Source organism: Sceloporus occidentalis, unplaced genomic scaffold (assembly GCF_023333645.1).
Source record: "Sceloporus occidentalis isolate IW3139 unplaced genomic scaffold, rSceOcc1.0.p SCAF_155, whole genome shotgun sequence".
In the NCBI taxonomy this organism is placed as follows: Eukaryota; Metazoa; Chordata; class Lepidosauria; order Squamata; family Phrynosomatidae; genus Sceloporus; species Sceloporus occidentalis.
Window position 1 is genome coordinate 777,028 of NW_028317135.1, and position 15,106 is coordinate 792,133.

General features: G+C 48.4%; 4 protein-coding genes across 4 annotated transcripts; 2 read left to right on the plus strand and 2 right to left on the minus strand.

Moving 5' to 3' along the window:
* Positions 1-390: 390 nt before the first annotated feature.
* Positions 391-2,201, plus strand: LOC149280464 (kelch domain-containing protein 9-like). The gene is made up of 4 exons (XM_089500466.1): positions 391-899; positions 1,035-1,203; positions 1,387-1,585; positions 2,035-2,201. Exons 1-4 carry the CDS (start codon positions 391-393, stop codon positions 2,199-2,201), a joined length of 1,044 nt encoding a protein of 347 aa, XP_089356592.1.
* Positions 2,202-3,441: 1,240 nt separating this feature from the next.
* Positions 3,442-5,652, minus strand: LOC149280465 (prefoldin subunit 2-like). The gene is made up of 4 exons (XM_089500551.1): positions 5,611-5,652; positions 4,510-4,598; positions 4,193-4,316; positions 3,442-3,621 (listed from the first exon to the last, which is right to left on the minus strand). Exons 1-4 carry the CDS (start codon positions 5,650-5,652, stop codon positions 3,442-3,444), a joined length of 435 nt encoding a protein of 144 aa, XP_089356677.1.
* Positions 5,653-6,402: 750 nt separating this feature from the next.
* LOC149280466 (deaminated glutathione amidase-like) lies at positions 6,403-8,013 on the plus strand. Its single transcript, XM_089500467.1, has 5 exons — positions 6,403-6,659; positions 6,751-6,848; positions 7,082-7,215; positions 7,290-7,415; positions 7,744-8,013. The coding sequence occupies exons 1-5, from the start codon at positions 6,418-6,420 to the stop codon at positions 8,011-8,013; spliced, it is 870 nt and encodes a 289-aa protein (XP_089356593.1). The 5' UTR covers positions 6,403-6,417.
* A 2,011-nt stretch (positions 8,014-10,024) lies between these two features.
* On the minus strand, positions 10,025-12,917 carry LOC149280467 (death effector domain-containing protein-like). The gene is made up of 4 exons (XM_089500468.1): positions 12,593-12,917; positions 11,131-11,238; positions 10,901-11,047; positions 10,025-10,401 (listed from the first exon to the last, which is right to left on the minus strand). Exons 1-4 carry the CDS (start codon positions 12,915-12,917, stop codon positions 10,025-10,027), a joined length of 957 nt encoding a protein of 318 aa, XP_089356594.1.
* Between the last annotated feature and the right edge of the window lie 2,189 nt (positions 12,918-15,106).

The window sequence follows — 15,106 nt, forward strand, 5'->3', positions numbered from 1 at the left end:
ACATATCACTTTCTTTTTTGTTTCATTTTCCTCAAAAAAATTTCTTGCAATGTCTTTCTAGAAAAGTTTCCCAGAATTTTCTTTTTTTTTTCCCCGAAGCTCATGTAATTTTGGAGGCCAGGAGATCATTCCATTTCGTTCAGGGGACAGCGACTCCCCGTGTGTACCTAGGCTGGTGGAGGCTGTGTTACGTGTCGGCACAAGGAGGGACGAAAGGTCCTGGGTCCGCCATGCTCCATTTTTCACGTGTCGTAGGTTTTTACTTTCAGGAAACATCTTCACACGTCAAGGGGTCCTTCTAGTTTCATCTATACCTCCTCTGATCGAACGTGCCTTCTTTCCCACTGTGTTAAGATTCCAACGGCCGTCTCTTTCGGCAGGGTCATCACAATGACATCTACAGAGTGTCCGTGGACGTGGAATGTGGTGGCGCAGGACGAGCGCTTCGCCCGTGGGTACCACACATGCACAGCCATCAGGGGGAAGCTGTATGTTTCCGGGGGTGTTCAATCCGCAGACCCTAAAGAAGCTCCGCTTGGAGATGTGGTGGTGTTTGACACCGAGCAGAAGACGGCGCGGGGCACGGCTCCCGAGAACGCGTTTAAGCGGAGCCATCACGACGCCGTGGAGTTGGGAAACCGTTGGCTGTGTGTGGTCGGAGGGTGGGATGGATCTCGAAGGGTATCGTCAGTTTTCAGCTATGACACAGAGAGGGAAGAATGGGCTCTGTGGGCAGAAGGCCCAACAAACAACCCTCCAGTGGGACTCAGCAGTCACACGTGCACCAAAATATCCGACCATGAGCTACGCGTCGTGGGGCGAGAGGGCGGGCTGCGGACCCAGAGGCGTTATGCCAGTGTCTATACCTTGAGGGTCAACGCCAGCACCAAGACTTACTGGTAAGGTCTCCAAAAAAAACAAATTCAATTCCACCAATGAAATGGATCAAAGAGATCAAAACGCAAATAATCTGTAAAGGAAATATTCTTCTTGAGAGCAGAAAAAAAGAAAAACTGGCGTTTGTCTCTTTCCAGGTACAGAGAAGAGGAGTCCCGCACGGCTTCACGTTCCGGTCACTCCGCTGTCCTTCTGCCAAGCGACTCCACGTCTACGAAGACAACCGGCTACTCGCTCTACGTTTTTGGCGGTCGAGAATCATCTTCAGTTGACTTTGCCGGACAATGGAGCAAAGACAAGATCCAAGTAGGTTTCACCAAACACAACTTAAGCCGGGCATAACAGTCTGAATACACGCAAGATCTCTCTCTCTGGATAGGCTTATGTAGAAGAGTACCATTATTTTTTGTTCAAAAACCAATAAAATGAACCACCTAGTGAGGAAAGGAAAGCGAAGAACCTTGATCTGGTAAAATCTTTCTGTTTTAGGTGAATACAGTCGGCTGCCCAAAACTCACAGAGCAGCTGTCACGACTTGTCAGCACAGAAGGTGTTACCCGAGACGGCCCAAAAAGCCTTAAGCACCACTCAAGCTCGGTCGTTGGTCCGTTCGTAGTTGTGTTCGGAGGAGAGGCGTTAAGTAAAAGTCGGGACGCTGTCTGTAACGACCTGTATGTTTTTGACACGCGTGAGTTTTTAGAATATCAAATTTTCATTTTATCGCACTTGACGGGATCTGCCGTGGGATCAAAAGCCCACGGCGCTAATAATGTCTATAAACATAACGCATCAATTCTCCGCAGAATTACTCAAATTATGTGCAATAATCAAATATTGGACAGATTTGGGGACATACATCAGGAGGTGGTGGCATGTACTTTAGAGAACGTGATGCGGCTGGATTGGAAAGTTTGATGGGTTGGTGAGACGCGAGAAGAAAATAGTTGGGTGTCATGGTTTTGCATGATAGGGAGATGTAGTTGTGTGGTTGGGGTATATAACAGTCCGTGTAGTTATCGGGTTCTAGGTGCCAGGGCTTAGGGGGTGGTATTACAATAAGCTTCTGTGGTCAGATACCGAAAGAGAGGTTTCTTGTAACAAACAAGGTACAACGTCATCCTTCTGCTCTCTCTGTAGGTTGCTCTCCCCCAACCTGGTATCAATTCCCGGGCTCAGATCGGCGCCTGAAGAGAGTCGGCCACAGAACGTGCCTGATTAACGACAGACTCTACTTGGTGGGGGGATTCGGTGCTGATGGAAAGACCCCCTGTCCAGAGGTCTGTGTCCTGGACTTCGCCCAGTAAGAGACTCACCATCATCTCATGTTCCAATAGCACCACTTAACCAAGGAGACGCGTTTACAGAGCCACGCAGGGTCTTCTTCTATGTTCTCCGCTATTCGTCTTTAGCCTAATTTCCCACTTTGTACATTTCACGCACGTACATAGAGGTTTCCAGCTGCTAAAGAGCCGCGTGGTCTGGTTGGAACCCTAAGATACTCCCTTCTAGTACAAAATTTAACGTTCAGTGCGGTCACCATGGGTCATGATGGCCCTGCATATGGCTTACAATCTTGTAGAGCCCAAGATATGAGATTAAAACTCCTTTAAGAAATAACTATGTATAGAATGTTGGCTCAAATGTCTTCATCAATGTTTTACATTTTTAAACTAGAATTACAAAAAAAAGGAACACTAATTTAAGCTTGACGTATCTACCAGGCTTCAGCACGTGGGACACATGACTCCCTTGGTTATTGTTTTGTACAATATAACACAGAGCGTATACGGCGATAATGCCACAACTGCCCCATCCTCTGTTAAATATTGTGAAGACTATCGAAACACTTTCCAATGACAAAGCCACACCGTGCAACACAAATACTTTAAATGATCAATGTGAATAAATGCCGAAGCTTTCAAACCATCTAACATCACACAGAGAAATGTTTCGCTTGCCAATCGACAGCGCGTATTCAAAAATGTAAAGAAAGAACCTTCAGAACTCAAAAAACTGGAGAAAGAAAGTTTATTGAACAAAAAAAAAATGAAATATTGCAGGGGAGAAAGTGCATCAATCCCGACTCCGGTCCCCGGGAGGGATGAGAATCAATCCACAATGGATGGTAAGTCCATAAGAATAATTTAATGGAAGAGGAATACACTTATAGTCCGTCAGAAACCTCCTTAATGGCTGCCATTTAAATGGTATTTACTAACGAGTACGCACAGATCGGTCTTAGTGATCTTCATTAATCCTATTACCACTTTTAAGGTGACAGAAACCATTAAAAAAGCTACTACAGGCTGGAGCTGAGATCCAGGATATTTTCATGCAGTGAAATTGAGAAAATAAATGGTTTTAAATAAAAAAAGAATCGCTTTTTGTCAACAGGCCACCTGCCTGAATCCGGCAGGGAGTGCTCTGTGTGGCAAACTTACTAAACCTACTGAGTGAGCTTAAAGTCCAGGGACAAAAATGATTTGCTCCAAGCATTGAGGGGGCAACTGGGGCATGAGTGCAAGCTTATGCGGGTTCTTGGCATCAAGACACCAGGACGCCCGCAGAACTTGGCTTGGGACCAGAACCATCCCCGTTATCCTTGGGGGGCTGCTTCGACTCGTCTTCCCCCATGAGGCGAATGTTGTGCTTCTCGCGATATTCGTTCAGCTCTCTCCCCTTTGCCTGCAGCTGTGTGCTTAGGGTTTCAATGATTTTGTTAATCTGCAACATGGTTAGAAATTGAGACATTAGCTCGTCAGGCCGTGACAGAGACAAGAGACACTTCCTATGTCCCCCTTCCCTGTGTCTGCCGAGAGAGGCCACACTTAAAACGCATTCTTATTTTACATGCAGGTCTAATGTCTAAATTTCCTTCCTACAGAGCGGCTGTAGGCAGTGCTTCCTATAAAAAATAACATAAATGAAGACAAAACATGCAAAACAACTCAAAAAGAGAAGCTGGCAGTTAAAGGAATAGCAAACGATTGAGCATTTGGCAGACAAGGGACACGAGAGCGCCGACAGACTGTCTTGAGCAGACACGAGACCCGGAGCCAGTTTTAGTTAAACACTTTCTGAAAGCTCATCTATATCACAGAGAACAGAACGCCATTCCTTCTCCATAAATCATGCCCGATGCAGCTGCCGCATTTACCACCCTATTCACAGTCTCCTAAACGTGGAAGCACATGGGGCATTCATCTCAATCATGTCGCATCCGGGTATATCACGGGCATCGTAACGCCCTCTCGGAGCACATTATAGCTTGAAAGGAAAACGTTCACAGCATTACCTGCTCCTTGTTGTTCTCCAAAGCTGGAAGGACTTCCTTCACGGTGCGTTCCACCAGCACACCGCCCACCATGCGGTAACACTTTCTGCTCTGATCCACATCCTTCAGGGTATCGATAACCAACCTAAAGGACGAGACGGGTCATTAATCACAGATCCCACCGTGCGTGCGTGCACAGGGGCTCGCCACCGGACGGCTTCCACCCCTTACGTGCCCGTTTATTAAGATCCCGCCGTGGACTGTTTAGTAGAACTGCGTCACCCCCTAAACCTCTAATAAAACCTTTAAACCCCAAGGCGAAAGCCATTAGCACTCACGTGTGCTCGTTCAGCTCCATCTCCAGCTCGGCAGCCTTGGAGGCCAAGCCTCTCTGCTCTTGGCGCAGGCGATTGAATCCGGCCACGACCTAAAGAGTCAGAAAACAAAAGAAATCAGCGCCGGAAGGTAACCGCGCATGCTTCATATAACAGAGTACGCGTGAGCGGCTCCCAAACGATAAGCCTGAATATAAGACCCCCCCACACTTTAATCGGCGTCTCTTTCGCCGGGTTCCATTAATTTGAGCTCGGTTTCCGCCATAAGTTCTTTATATTTTTGTATGAGTTGCTTTAATGTTTTTTGTTTTGGGGCTGCCCCATGTAACGCGACGGATTTCGCTCGGTGTATTTTAGATGTGTAAATATCTGAGGTGCCGCTGAGAGAACGGAGCCGGGTGTTCAGTGCAGAACCGTCTCTGACTGGCGACAGATTAGCGCCCTGACTAGTGATAGGACTGATGTATTACATCACGTGGTCTCTCTACCCGTCGCTGTCATATTATATTAGGGCGGCCTCTCTACCCGTCGCTGTCATATTATATTAGGGTGTCTCTACCCATGGCTGCCGTATTGTATCGGGGGGGTCTTTACCCATTGCTGCTGTATTATATTGGGGCAGTCTCTTTATCCATTGATGCCATATCATATAGGGGGTCTCTTTATCCATTGCTGTTGTATTATATTGGGACAGTCTCTTTATTCATTGCTGCCGTGTTATATTAGGGCAGTCTCTTTATCCATTGATGCCATATCATATAGGAGGTCTCTTTATCCATTGCTGTTGTATTATATTGGGACAGTCTCTTTATTCGTTGCTGCCGTGTTATATTGAGGCGGTCTCTCTATCCATTTCTGACTGAACTTGAGGAACTATTTGTACCGAGAGGAGCTCGCTGACCATGCGCGGGAACACCTCGTACACGGACACACTTTCTACCAGAGCAGCTCCGTGACATGCAAACCTCATTGGGTCTAGACACGAGGTCTGTTCCCAATGTGGCTCACGAAGACACAGTACCCGGGGCTGAGGGCTTGGCTTATTATACAGGGGTATTTTAATAAATAAATGCCCCGGGTCAGAGGACTCCCCCTCCCGGGTACCTGCTCGGCTGCCGCCTGTTTCGCCGCCGCTGTGGACGCCATATCCCTTCACTCGACTTCCCTCAGAAGCTACTGTAAAGCGGAAGCTTTCCTTTCGTGAGCTAACTTCCGGTCGGAATACCAGCTGCCATCTTTAGCGAGGGCACCGCGGATGCCAGGAAGCTGGGAGTGGGTGATGCGAGCCGGTCGCGTCCTCATCGGCGGGCTCGGGTAAGTGACGTCACTAGGAGACACGCTGCACATCTACGTAGTGCTACACACTCATTTGCCCTTACATGTATGTACACAGACATGTAACACCGCGTATGGCTCATGCCTGGCCCAAGCCTCATCACAAATCACAAACATGCCACAGACAGTAAGGATGCCCGTGAGGACCAAAATTATTTAAAGGGCTTCCTTAGTCGTATGACATTGTACATGCTGTATTTGGGAACTATGGAACCGAAGTCCCATCTGGATTAAATTGGGAGCGGATTACCAACCAGTAGTAGGCGCCTGACACCCATGTTTACATACATTAACATGCAAACATGTTTCGCGGTCTGCGCTTTAGCCCGCCGTTAATGACGAGGGGTTGGGGAATAACTAACCGGCAGGAGATGAAGTCTTTAACTTTGTTAATTATTAAAACTAGTTGGTTATTTGCCTGCGTCGGCATATTCCTGCCGGGACTCACCGCTAAAAATTAAATTAAGGGTAAAAAGTTATAAAAGAGCCAAGTTGGTTGTCTTGGTGGCCGTGACTTCCAGTTACCCCTCACTCTGTAAGTCTTAACCATTTTGTACTCTTTGAAGGATTAGAAAAATGTCCTCCTTGCCGGGTGACCTCAGGCCTCTGATCGCGGTTTGCCAGATGACCTCAACGTCCGACAAAGAGAAGAACTTCTCCGCCTGCTCGGGACTCATCCTGGAAGCGGCTTCCCGTAAGGCCAGCATGGTGTTCCTCCCCGAAGCCTTTGACTACATTTGTGGCAACACGGAGGAGACGCTGAGCTTGGCTGAGACTCTGGAAGGGGTCACCATTCAACGTTACTCCAGCCTTGCGAGGTGCAGTGACGGCCAGGAGTGTGAGTGGACGTTGTGGTATTGAATTCTCTGTCTTTCGCTATTGATAACCCGGTACGTGTCCGTTTTACAGGGAGTGCGACGTCTGGCTGTCTCTGGGGGGATTTCACGAGAAAGGACCTTGTTGGGACACAAAGATTTCCAACTCTCACCTGGTTCTGGACAATACAGGTAGAATGAGATCACTGCGAGGGATCCATCCGCTGCTATGGTTGTTATTGACGACTTTACATGCTTACACTATATTTACAATATTTATTCCTCCCTCCTGGGGAGATCATCGATATCATGCCTTCTTAAGCCCGTACGACCGACGTTGATTCTTCTATGCTGAGTTGTCCTTCATATGTCTTTGCCGTGTGGCTTCAGCGTCCTTAGGTCTCTCGATTACTCCGTTTGACCAGGTCGCATTGTATCGGTGTACCGCAAAGCCCACCTGTTTGATGTAGATCTGCAGAGCGGGGTGTCATTGAAAGAAAGCAAGTACACGATCCCCGGAGCGGGGTTGATTCCCCCCGTCAGCACCCCGGCTGGCAAGGTGAGCTTGAAAACTGGCTTTAACTGATAAAACACGTGCTTGCATGGTTGGGTAAACCAACTCTTCTTTTCTAGGTCGGTTTAGGGGTCTGCTATGATTTACGCTTCCCAGAAATGGCCTTAGCGCTAAGCCAGGAGGGGGCAGAGCTTCTGACGTACCCTTCAGCTTTCACCGTCACCACTGGACTCGCTCATTGGGAGGTCAGCATCTCCTACTCCATCGCATTGCCGGCAGACGGTTTTTGGGAGTTGCAAGGCGGGTGGGCACGGCTAAACGGTAGTCTGACCCAAATGTTATGTCGGGCTTTATATGGGGTCAAATATATCTGTAAGCCGTGGTGTCCTTGGCTATTATCCCAGCCGTGCCGGCACGTCAGAAGGTATCAAGCTCTGATCCCTGGGGGCTAACACCACAGATTTTAAATGAAGAAAAATTGCAATAACTGACCATAATCAACTTATGTCACGTTCCTAAATGCAGCCGAGGACACGGCCAGGTAATGCATCCGTCATCTCTTCTCCTTTCCAGGTGCTACTAAGAGCTCGAGCCATAGAGAACCAGTGTTACGTTGTTGCAGCCGCGCAAACAGGCAGTCACAATCCGAAGCGATCCTCGTACGGCCATGCCATGGTTGTGGACCCGTGGGGCTTGGTCGTGGCGCAGTGCCAGGAGGGAGTCGGGCTGTGCTATGCCGAAATCAACCTGCAGTACCTCAGCCGCCTGCGCACGGAGATGCCGGTACAGAACCACCGGCGACCCGACTTATACGGCAAAATCGCCATGAAGCCGACAGTCTGATAAGGGGATGACCGGCGGAAGAGACCTGGATCTGAAAAGTTACCGTTATGTCCATGTACAGCGAAATCTATTTCTGGTGTGAAAAGGGACCGTGTTGGACAAAAAAAAACCAAACAAACACATTTGTAACGGTTATTGGTTGTGTTCCAGATTTTTGAATCTATGCAAACAAACAAAATATGTTGTGATAATTAATATTTTACAAATATTTCTAATAAAGTCTAATAAATAAACGAACCTGGATCGATGGAACGGAATCAATGAATCAGGGTCAATTTCGGATGGAGAATCGGACGCCAAATTACTTTCGAGATAGACAGCTGCCCAGCGTACGGCCGAGCGACTTGGCATAATTATGGCCCTCAAGGGCCTGGACGGACACCCCCAGTTCCATATTGTAAAACTAAAAAAAAAGACGACCACGGCAAACAATAAGGCCAGATCCTTCTTCAGATAGCCACGGCTTCTGACATTTTATTTGGAGTTGAACATTTAGAACTTACCAACTGCTCAGAGCAACACGTTTTTCCCCAAAAAAAAACAAAAACAAAAAATGCGTAATATAAACTTTTTATGGATATCCTAAGACACAAGAAGAGCGGCCCGATATCGGAGAAGCCGATCGTCGGTACAAATACTTCTCCTAAAGCAGCCAACGGGGAAGGAGGAGGATTAAACGAAGTTAACACTGACAGAGACACGCGGTCTGAGGTCGGACAAACACGTTAAATCTCTCTACGGAAAATAAAACGCACCGTTAGGTCGACATCCGCTTTCTGCACAGAACCTGGACGTAACAAACGAATCAGTTCAATTTCTCCACGAGGACAATATTTCCTGATTATTATTATTATTATGTAGTTCCGAACATACGCCGCGCTGCGTCAGGATTACAGCAACAAGGGGTGAACATTTATAAGTGCCCGAAGTTGTAGAGGATTTGGGGAGGGAAAAAAAAATGAAAGGTTCTAGGGAGACGACATGTTGAAAATGTAAACAGCTTTTTTTTTTTCTTTACCCTTAAAAACAAAAATATGGATCATTATTTTAGCACTGCATTCTTAATTTATGTTCTTAAGAACCGGTATGGCTCGAGGCAAAAAAATGTTCTATGCTTATGGCCAAAAGAAATAAAAAAAAATTAAATATATGAAAAAAAACCACCGTCATTGTCATAAAACTGTCCTTTCTGACCAATGTAGCGGATGTTAAACTATTCACAGCAATGATAAATATGAGGTTATAGGGTATTAAGGCAATCCTGCATTGCTAATTATTTTTTTCCCCCACACTGGGGGGAAAAAAAAAAAAAAAGTTAAAAACATAAAAAATATTCAAAAAAATTGCAATTGGCCACCAGCATGTGACTTTCACCCTCGTCAGTCCGCTTAGAACATTTTTTTTTTTGTGATTTTTGTATTTTTTTTTTTTTCCCTACAGTGTTCTGTCCACCATTGAAGAGGAAAGAAAAAAAAAAAAAAGACTTAGCACCGCAATTTTTGCAAAATCCAGCTTCTGGGGGTCACGATGTTCATGAATCTTTGATATCACAAAGTAGAAAAGGGAAAAAAAAAAAAAAAAAAAAAAAAAAATGCACGTTGAAGAACTAACTTTTCTAGAGAAGTCAGAGAAAGCTGTGATTATATAAATCTATAGGTACGGACACGCGTACTGCCTGCGCGGATCTGCACCTATACCTATACGTGTCTTAAAGGCGTAGCGTATTAACAGCTTGGTCGACCAGTCTACTCCTCACTTTCACAGGCCTGGAGGCAACAAGAGTGCTAACCTCATATATAGATATTTATATATATTTATATATTTGTGTGTGTGTTTTTTTTGTTTTTTTTCTTTTTTAAACTTTTTAATTATATATATAAAAAAGTACTCAAAAATAATAGGGATAAGGGGAGGGGGGGGGGGGGGCAAGGTGGAGAGCCGCGCTCGCCAAGTAGGGGTTAAGTCAAAAGATCCGAACCTGGCTTAGCGGACGCGGCTTAAAGTGTTTGGGTCACAGAGCGCTCTGCATCATCAAGTTCCGAAGTAATTTCTGCCTCCCGATCTCGTAGTCTTCCTCGTCCACGTTGACCAGCAGTTTGATGGCTTCGTGACCCACGGCTTGCTTTAGAGAGTCCGTAATGAAGACGCCTTTAAGAGCTTCTAACAAGGAACCGTTTATGTAGTCTCGCCAGAACGCGTCCAGGTACGTGAGCTCCGAGAATTTGATGTCGCAGATTATGGAGCCGAGGTCCCTGGATTTTAAGATGGTGTTGGCCTGGTTGAAACGTTCAAATTGTCTTTCTAAAGGGTCCTGCTTGTTGGAGAACACGTTTCCTTGAAGCGCTGTCTCGTGCTGACAGTATTCTGCCCGTACCCGTAGGCGGATGTCTAAGGAGTAAAGAGAATGTCAGCCCTTGGGACAAATCCACTTCAACAGCAGAGGGAGAATAACGACGTGCATGTAGGAGTGTGTCTGAATACAGGTACAAGTATTGTATATGCCAAGTTAGCAGATCTATCGACCAATCCAACCAGGGCAAACACACAGAGGGTTAAGAAAGCCTTACTTCGCTAAGAGGGTGGTAGTGAAATGGAACTGCCTCCCAGCAGAAGTGGTAGAGGGTAATACAGTGAGGGGATGTAAAGATGCATGGGACAGGCATACGGCTCCTGAATCGAAAATTACGCCATCGACTGATCAAGGTTTGAGCCTTTACAGCAAAGAGAATGGGCAAATAGATGGGCTGATCGGCGGGCAGGCTCCAGGTTTCTATCTTTCTGAGCAGGCTGGTGCAGGAACTATTAAACATCCCATATTCTGCCCGAGAGGGGAACGCATTTCAGTTATCAGAGGCCTGGCCTCCAACCAGCTCCGATGGACACCTACCGCATGTCTGCTTCTCCTTGGGATCGGGCGTGATGGACTTCCTCCTTTTCCTTTGGCTACTTAGCGAGGGTCTTCCGCGGCCCGGCCTCTTAGTGCAGATCTGGTGCCCGGTGGGAGGGGGACACACCATGGGGTGTTGAGGAGGTGCTGAGGGTGGAGAGAAGGCAGGGTGTATAAATCGACACTGGCAGTAGCTCAATAAACCGACAGAGCCCCATTCCTTTCCTTACCTGGGGTGCGAGGGTGCTCGATGCTGGACTCCGAGCTGCTCATCGTCCGCGGCGTGACGTAGTGAATGGAAGTCTCCTCAAGGTACTTGTCGACCAGGTCCGGACACACTAGGTGGAGAACGGTAACAATGATCAGTCATTCTTAGGCGCTCCATACCCTTTACACGTCTCGCCCCCTCCATGAATGACCATTGCCCGGTACGCCCCCCATCCAAGCGGCCGATCCTCCAAACTTGGATGAAGAACGCACTCCTTTCCAACATTACAGCGCTATAGACATTCTCTGTGCTGTATGGGCACCAGGCAGGATTGCCCCATATCCACACTTCGATTTGTCCCCATCATCGGGCAGATGACCCCTTTAACAAGACAGAGCACCCCGGTACAGACGGTATTAACGCAAACACCAATCTCAACCTCCAAACAAGTCCGCCAAACAGCAGGTCAAGATTGTCCCTCTGGGACCCCCACGTCCACCGGGACCGAGCAAACATTTGTTGTTTGTGTAAGTCAAATTGTTATGTTATATACTACTTATTATGTCCTGTCTACCCATTCTACGGAATGTTACAGCGCTATACAAAACAATAAATAATAATATTATATAATAATAATCAGACGACAACTACCCTCCTACCCCAATAACGCGAAATCACAACTCTACAGCGAATGCTTTCCCCATGTGACTATTTCCCGAATAGAGTGAACATACTAAATATATATATATATATATATATATATACACATCTTTAATGAAAAAACCCTATAAAAAAAATATGATTTTTGTTCCCTTCTCCCCGATTCTTTTGCAAGGCGGGTCAAAGATTAAAAGTGAAAATAGAGGAATGGCCGCTGCTCAATACCTTTCCTTCTCTCCCAACTCATCTGGCAGCGACACCTTTGCGGAGAGATCATCACCGCAGGTCTATAGAAAAGGCCAGCTTGAAGCTGCAGCTTTGATCCATACAAACCAGCGTCGATAGAAGAAGCCAAATATTTGATAATAGTTAACATTGTTCGCATAATTAACTCATTGGTTACCCTGCCGACGCGCTGGTAGGTCCACAAAAGGCGAGGCAAGGTGTCTCTTAGGATATACCGGTACGTCGAGCCGGTAGGTACTAAAAATCCTCGGTGCTGAAGGGGTTAAACATGACAGAATGTGACATCCCTGAACGCAGCCATTGCATGCACGATAATGAATAAGGTCGGCGAGTGTCCTCTACATGGAGGTGTTCAGGAGAAAGCATTTGCTCCCTTTCCCCACCCCTCAACTACGCCAAAAAAGACCCCCCTATGTCGCACATGCGCAGAAAGCGCTCCCACCGATAGCAGCCGGCGCAGACCAAACTAGCTCTGGAGCTGCAGCTTCACCTGCACATGAGATCACTTAGAAAGTACTTTCACACACGGTGGGGGGGGGGGGGCTGGGGTTACCCTGGGGGTATCCCTTTAAACTGACCTGCCTTCCTCCTCTTGAGCGTGACGTACGGAAGCAGATCATGCCGGGTGATTATTCTGAGCAGCTGATGCACCTGCCGGAAATTCGTCTCGTCGCAGCGGCCCTGCCTTTCCAAAGCCAGCAAAAAGTCCCTGCCGCTGCGGATCATCCCCCTCTCGTAATCGTCTATAACGTCCACAAAGAGAAAGGAGAGGACCCGCACGTCTCTGTGCGTCAAGTGCGTCCCCACAACGTCAAACATGCGGTGGAGGCTGTACAATCCGTGCGCTCTGTCCCCGTTCTCCTCCGGCCAGGCCTGATCTCTTCTCCGTTTGAGGTGGGCCATCTCGCGGGGGGAGTCGATGAACGGGCCAGCTGCTCCTGCGTACCCGGCCCAATTTCAATGTAACGGACTTGTCCTCGGACGAAACCGGCTGTGGGAAAGGAAGAAAGGAGAATAAATGAGAACAGAAGAAGGAAGCACGCGGCATTCCGTCAGAACGATAGAGTAACGAACCCCAAACCCCACAAACAATGAGTACTAGTTCCGACGCGGGCGGACGCGGGGTTAAGACGCTCCGATCGAGGTCAAGCTGTAATCTGCTTTACTTCGGGACGAGCCTCGAGCGGTATGAAGAGTCCCCAGACACACGGATTAAACCCGCTCGCCCGTCCCTTCCAACAAAGCGTGCGCTGCTCTTTATGAATCGCATCTGTCTGCACGGAGTCACAAACACATCACGGGACCCAAATCTCCAGCGTTAGAGCCAGCTTCTAACTGGAGGGGTGGTAGATAAGTGGAACATCCTTCCAGCAGAGGTGGTAGAGGGTGATACAGTTAGGGTATTAAACATGCATGGGATAGACATACGGCTCCTGAATCTAAGACGAGACCAACCACTGATTAAGGTTTGAGTCTTTATAGACCAAATGGATCTGACCTGCCGGCGGCTTCCAAGTTTCTAATTGTACATTTTTGGATCCAGAAGGACCCAAATTCCTAGATTTTGACACTCAACGAGAGGCGGCGGGCACCGAGGAGAGAGAGAGGCTCAGCGAGAGGCGGCGGGCACCGAGGAGAGAGAGAGGCTCAGCGAGAGGTGGCGGGCACCGAGGAGAGAGAGAGGCTCAGCGAGAGGCGGCGGGCACCGCGGAGAGAGAGAGGCTTAGCGAGAGGCGGCGGGCACCGCGGAGAGAGAAAGGCTCAGCGTGAGGTGGCGGGCACCGAGGAGAGAGGCTCAGCGAGAGGCGGCGGGCACCGAGGAGAGAGGCTCAGCGAGAGGCGGCGGGCACCGCGGAGAGAGAGAGAGGCTCAGCGAGAGGCGGCGGGCACCGAGGAGAGAGAGGCTCAGCGAGAGGCGGCGGGCACCGAGGAGAGAGAGAGGCTAAGCGAGAGGCGGCGGGCACCGAGGAGAGAGAGAGAGAGGCTCAGTGAAAGCCGGCGGGCACCAGGGTGGGTCTAGCAAGAATGGGGGGGCTGGTCAGGGCGCACACGCAACAAGAAGCAGTGGGCACCAGGGGCAGGAATGGGGCACATAGAGCAGGCATAATAAAGGAGTGGAATCAGGTAGAGGGGTCTGGTAGTTTCAGGGTGGCGCTTTGGGGGCACAGGGGGTAGTTTCAGGCTGAGGCATTAGGCGCGGGGAGCAGGTGGGTAAAGCACAGTCACAGCAATGCCCTAGGAGCGCAGTATAGGGCTATGGGGGGGGGCAATAAGCCCTCCATATAGACAGGGAGGTTTAGGCCCATATTGATGGGGGAGGGGCGGCTTATAAACAAGGGTAAAACAAGCACAAGGAAGGGGTATGTGCACAGAGGGCTAGGCATGGAGCAGACGGGCGAAGGGGGTAACAAGTCTCAGGGTGGGGGCAGGCTTCTCTGAAAGTACCCAGGTAGGGGCACAGGTTTAGGAATGGGGTGCACAGATTCAGATGAGCTTTGTCTCCCTCGCCCTCCTTCTTACCCCTACTGGGGGCAGCTGTTGTCACTCAGACTAAGGCCTTTTCTGCCCTCAGGACGGAGAATACATTAGGGATCCGTCAGCTTCTCTATCAGCAGTACAGGGAGACGGGAACATCCGGGCACCGCTGCCGGGGTGGAGAGGAAGAACCACGGGAAGAGGAGGAGCTCGGGATAGGGAACTGAACCTTTCCGGCACCCGTAGCTTGGCTTCAGCACCATAGAGAAAACGGATCCACGGGCGCCATCTTGGGGAAGGGAGACGTTGCTTCACGCCTATGGCTATGAACGGCCGAGGCGGCCATGCTTGTTAAGGGCACACTGGCAGGGCAATGGGTGCAATATTGGGGTGTATTTCAAAATAAAGAATTTTCTTTTTTTTGTTTTATTTTATTCTTTGAGAAACAAGCGAACACTAAAAAACCACAACTTATATTATAAAATATTCTCTTAAATTCAAGAAAAAACACTTTGCCAATAGGCAGTCTCCAGCACTATAGTCACAAAGAATTAAAATGTATTTCATTTCACCTTCACAGTCCGGCGATGTCTCCGGTTCCTCGGCTTTCCTTGAAT

Bases quoted from the DNA above. Each gene is read 5' to 3' on its own strand.
- LOC149280464 (XM_089500466.1), top strand. From the start codon at position 391: ATGACATCTACAGAGTGTCCGTGGACGTGGAATGTGGTGGCGCAGGAC. The intron at 1,204-1,386 runs GTAGGTTTCACC...TTTCTGTTTTAG, and splicing joins GGAGCAAAGACAAGATCCAA to GTGAATACAGTCGGCTGCCC. The intron at 1,586-2,034 runs GTGAGTTTTTAG...CTCTCTCTGTAG, and splicing joins CCTGTATGTTTTTGACACGC to GTTGCTCTCCCCCAACCTGG.
- LOC149280465 (XM_089500551.1), bottom strand. From the start codon at position 5,652: ATGGCGTCCACAGCGGCGGCGAAACAGGCGGCAGCCGAGCAG. The intron at 4,317-4,509 runs GTGAGTGCTAAT...CTCGTCCTTTAG, and splicing joins ATGGAGCTGAACGAGCACAC to GTTGGTTATCGATACCCTGA. The intron at 3,622-4,192 runs GTAATGCTGTGA...ACCATGTTGCAG, and splicing joins TGGAGAACAACAAGGAGCAG to ATTAACAAAATCATTGAAAC.
- LOC149280466 (XM_089500467.1), top strand. From the start codon at position 6,418: ATGTCCTCCTTGCCGGGTGACCTCAGGCCTCTGATCGCGGTTTGCCAG. The intron at 6,660-6,750 runs GTGCAGTGACGG...TCCGTTTTACAG, and splicing joins CGTTACTCCAGCCTTGCGAG to GGAGTGCGACGTCTGGCTGT. The intron at 6,849-7,081 runs GTAGAATGAGAT...CCGTTTGACCAG, and splicing joins CCTGGTTCTGGACAATACAG to GTCGCATTGTATCGGTGTAC.
- LOC149280467 (XM_089500468.1), bottom strand. From the start codon at position 12,917: ATGGCCCACCTCAAACGGAGAAGAGATCAGGCCTGGCCGGAGGAGAAC. The intron at 11,239-12,592 runs GTCAGTTTAAAG...TTCTCCACCTAG, and splicing joins GCTCAAGAGGAGGAAGGCAG to TGTGTCCGGACCTGGTCGAC. The intron at 10,402-10,900 runs GTAGGTGTCCAT...TTTACTCCTTAG, and splicing joins CAAGGAGAAGCAGACATGCG to ACATCCGCCTACGGGTACGG.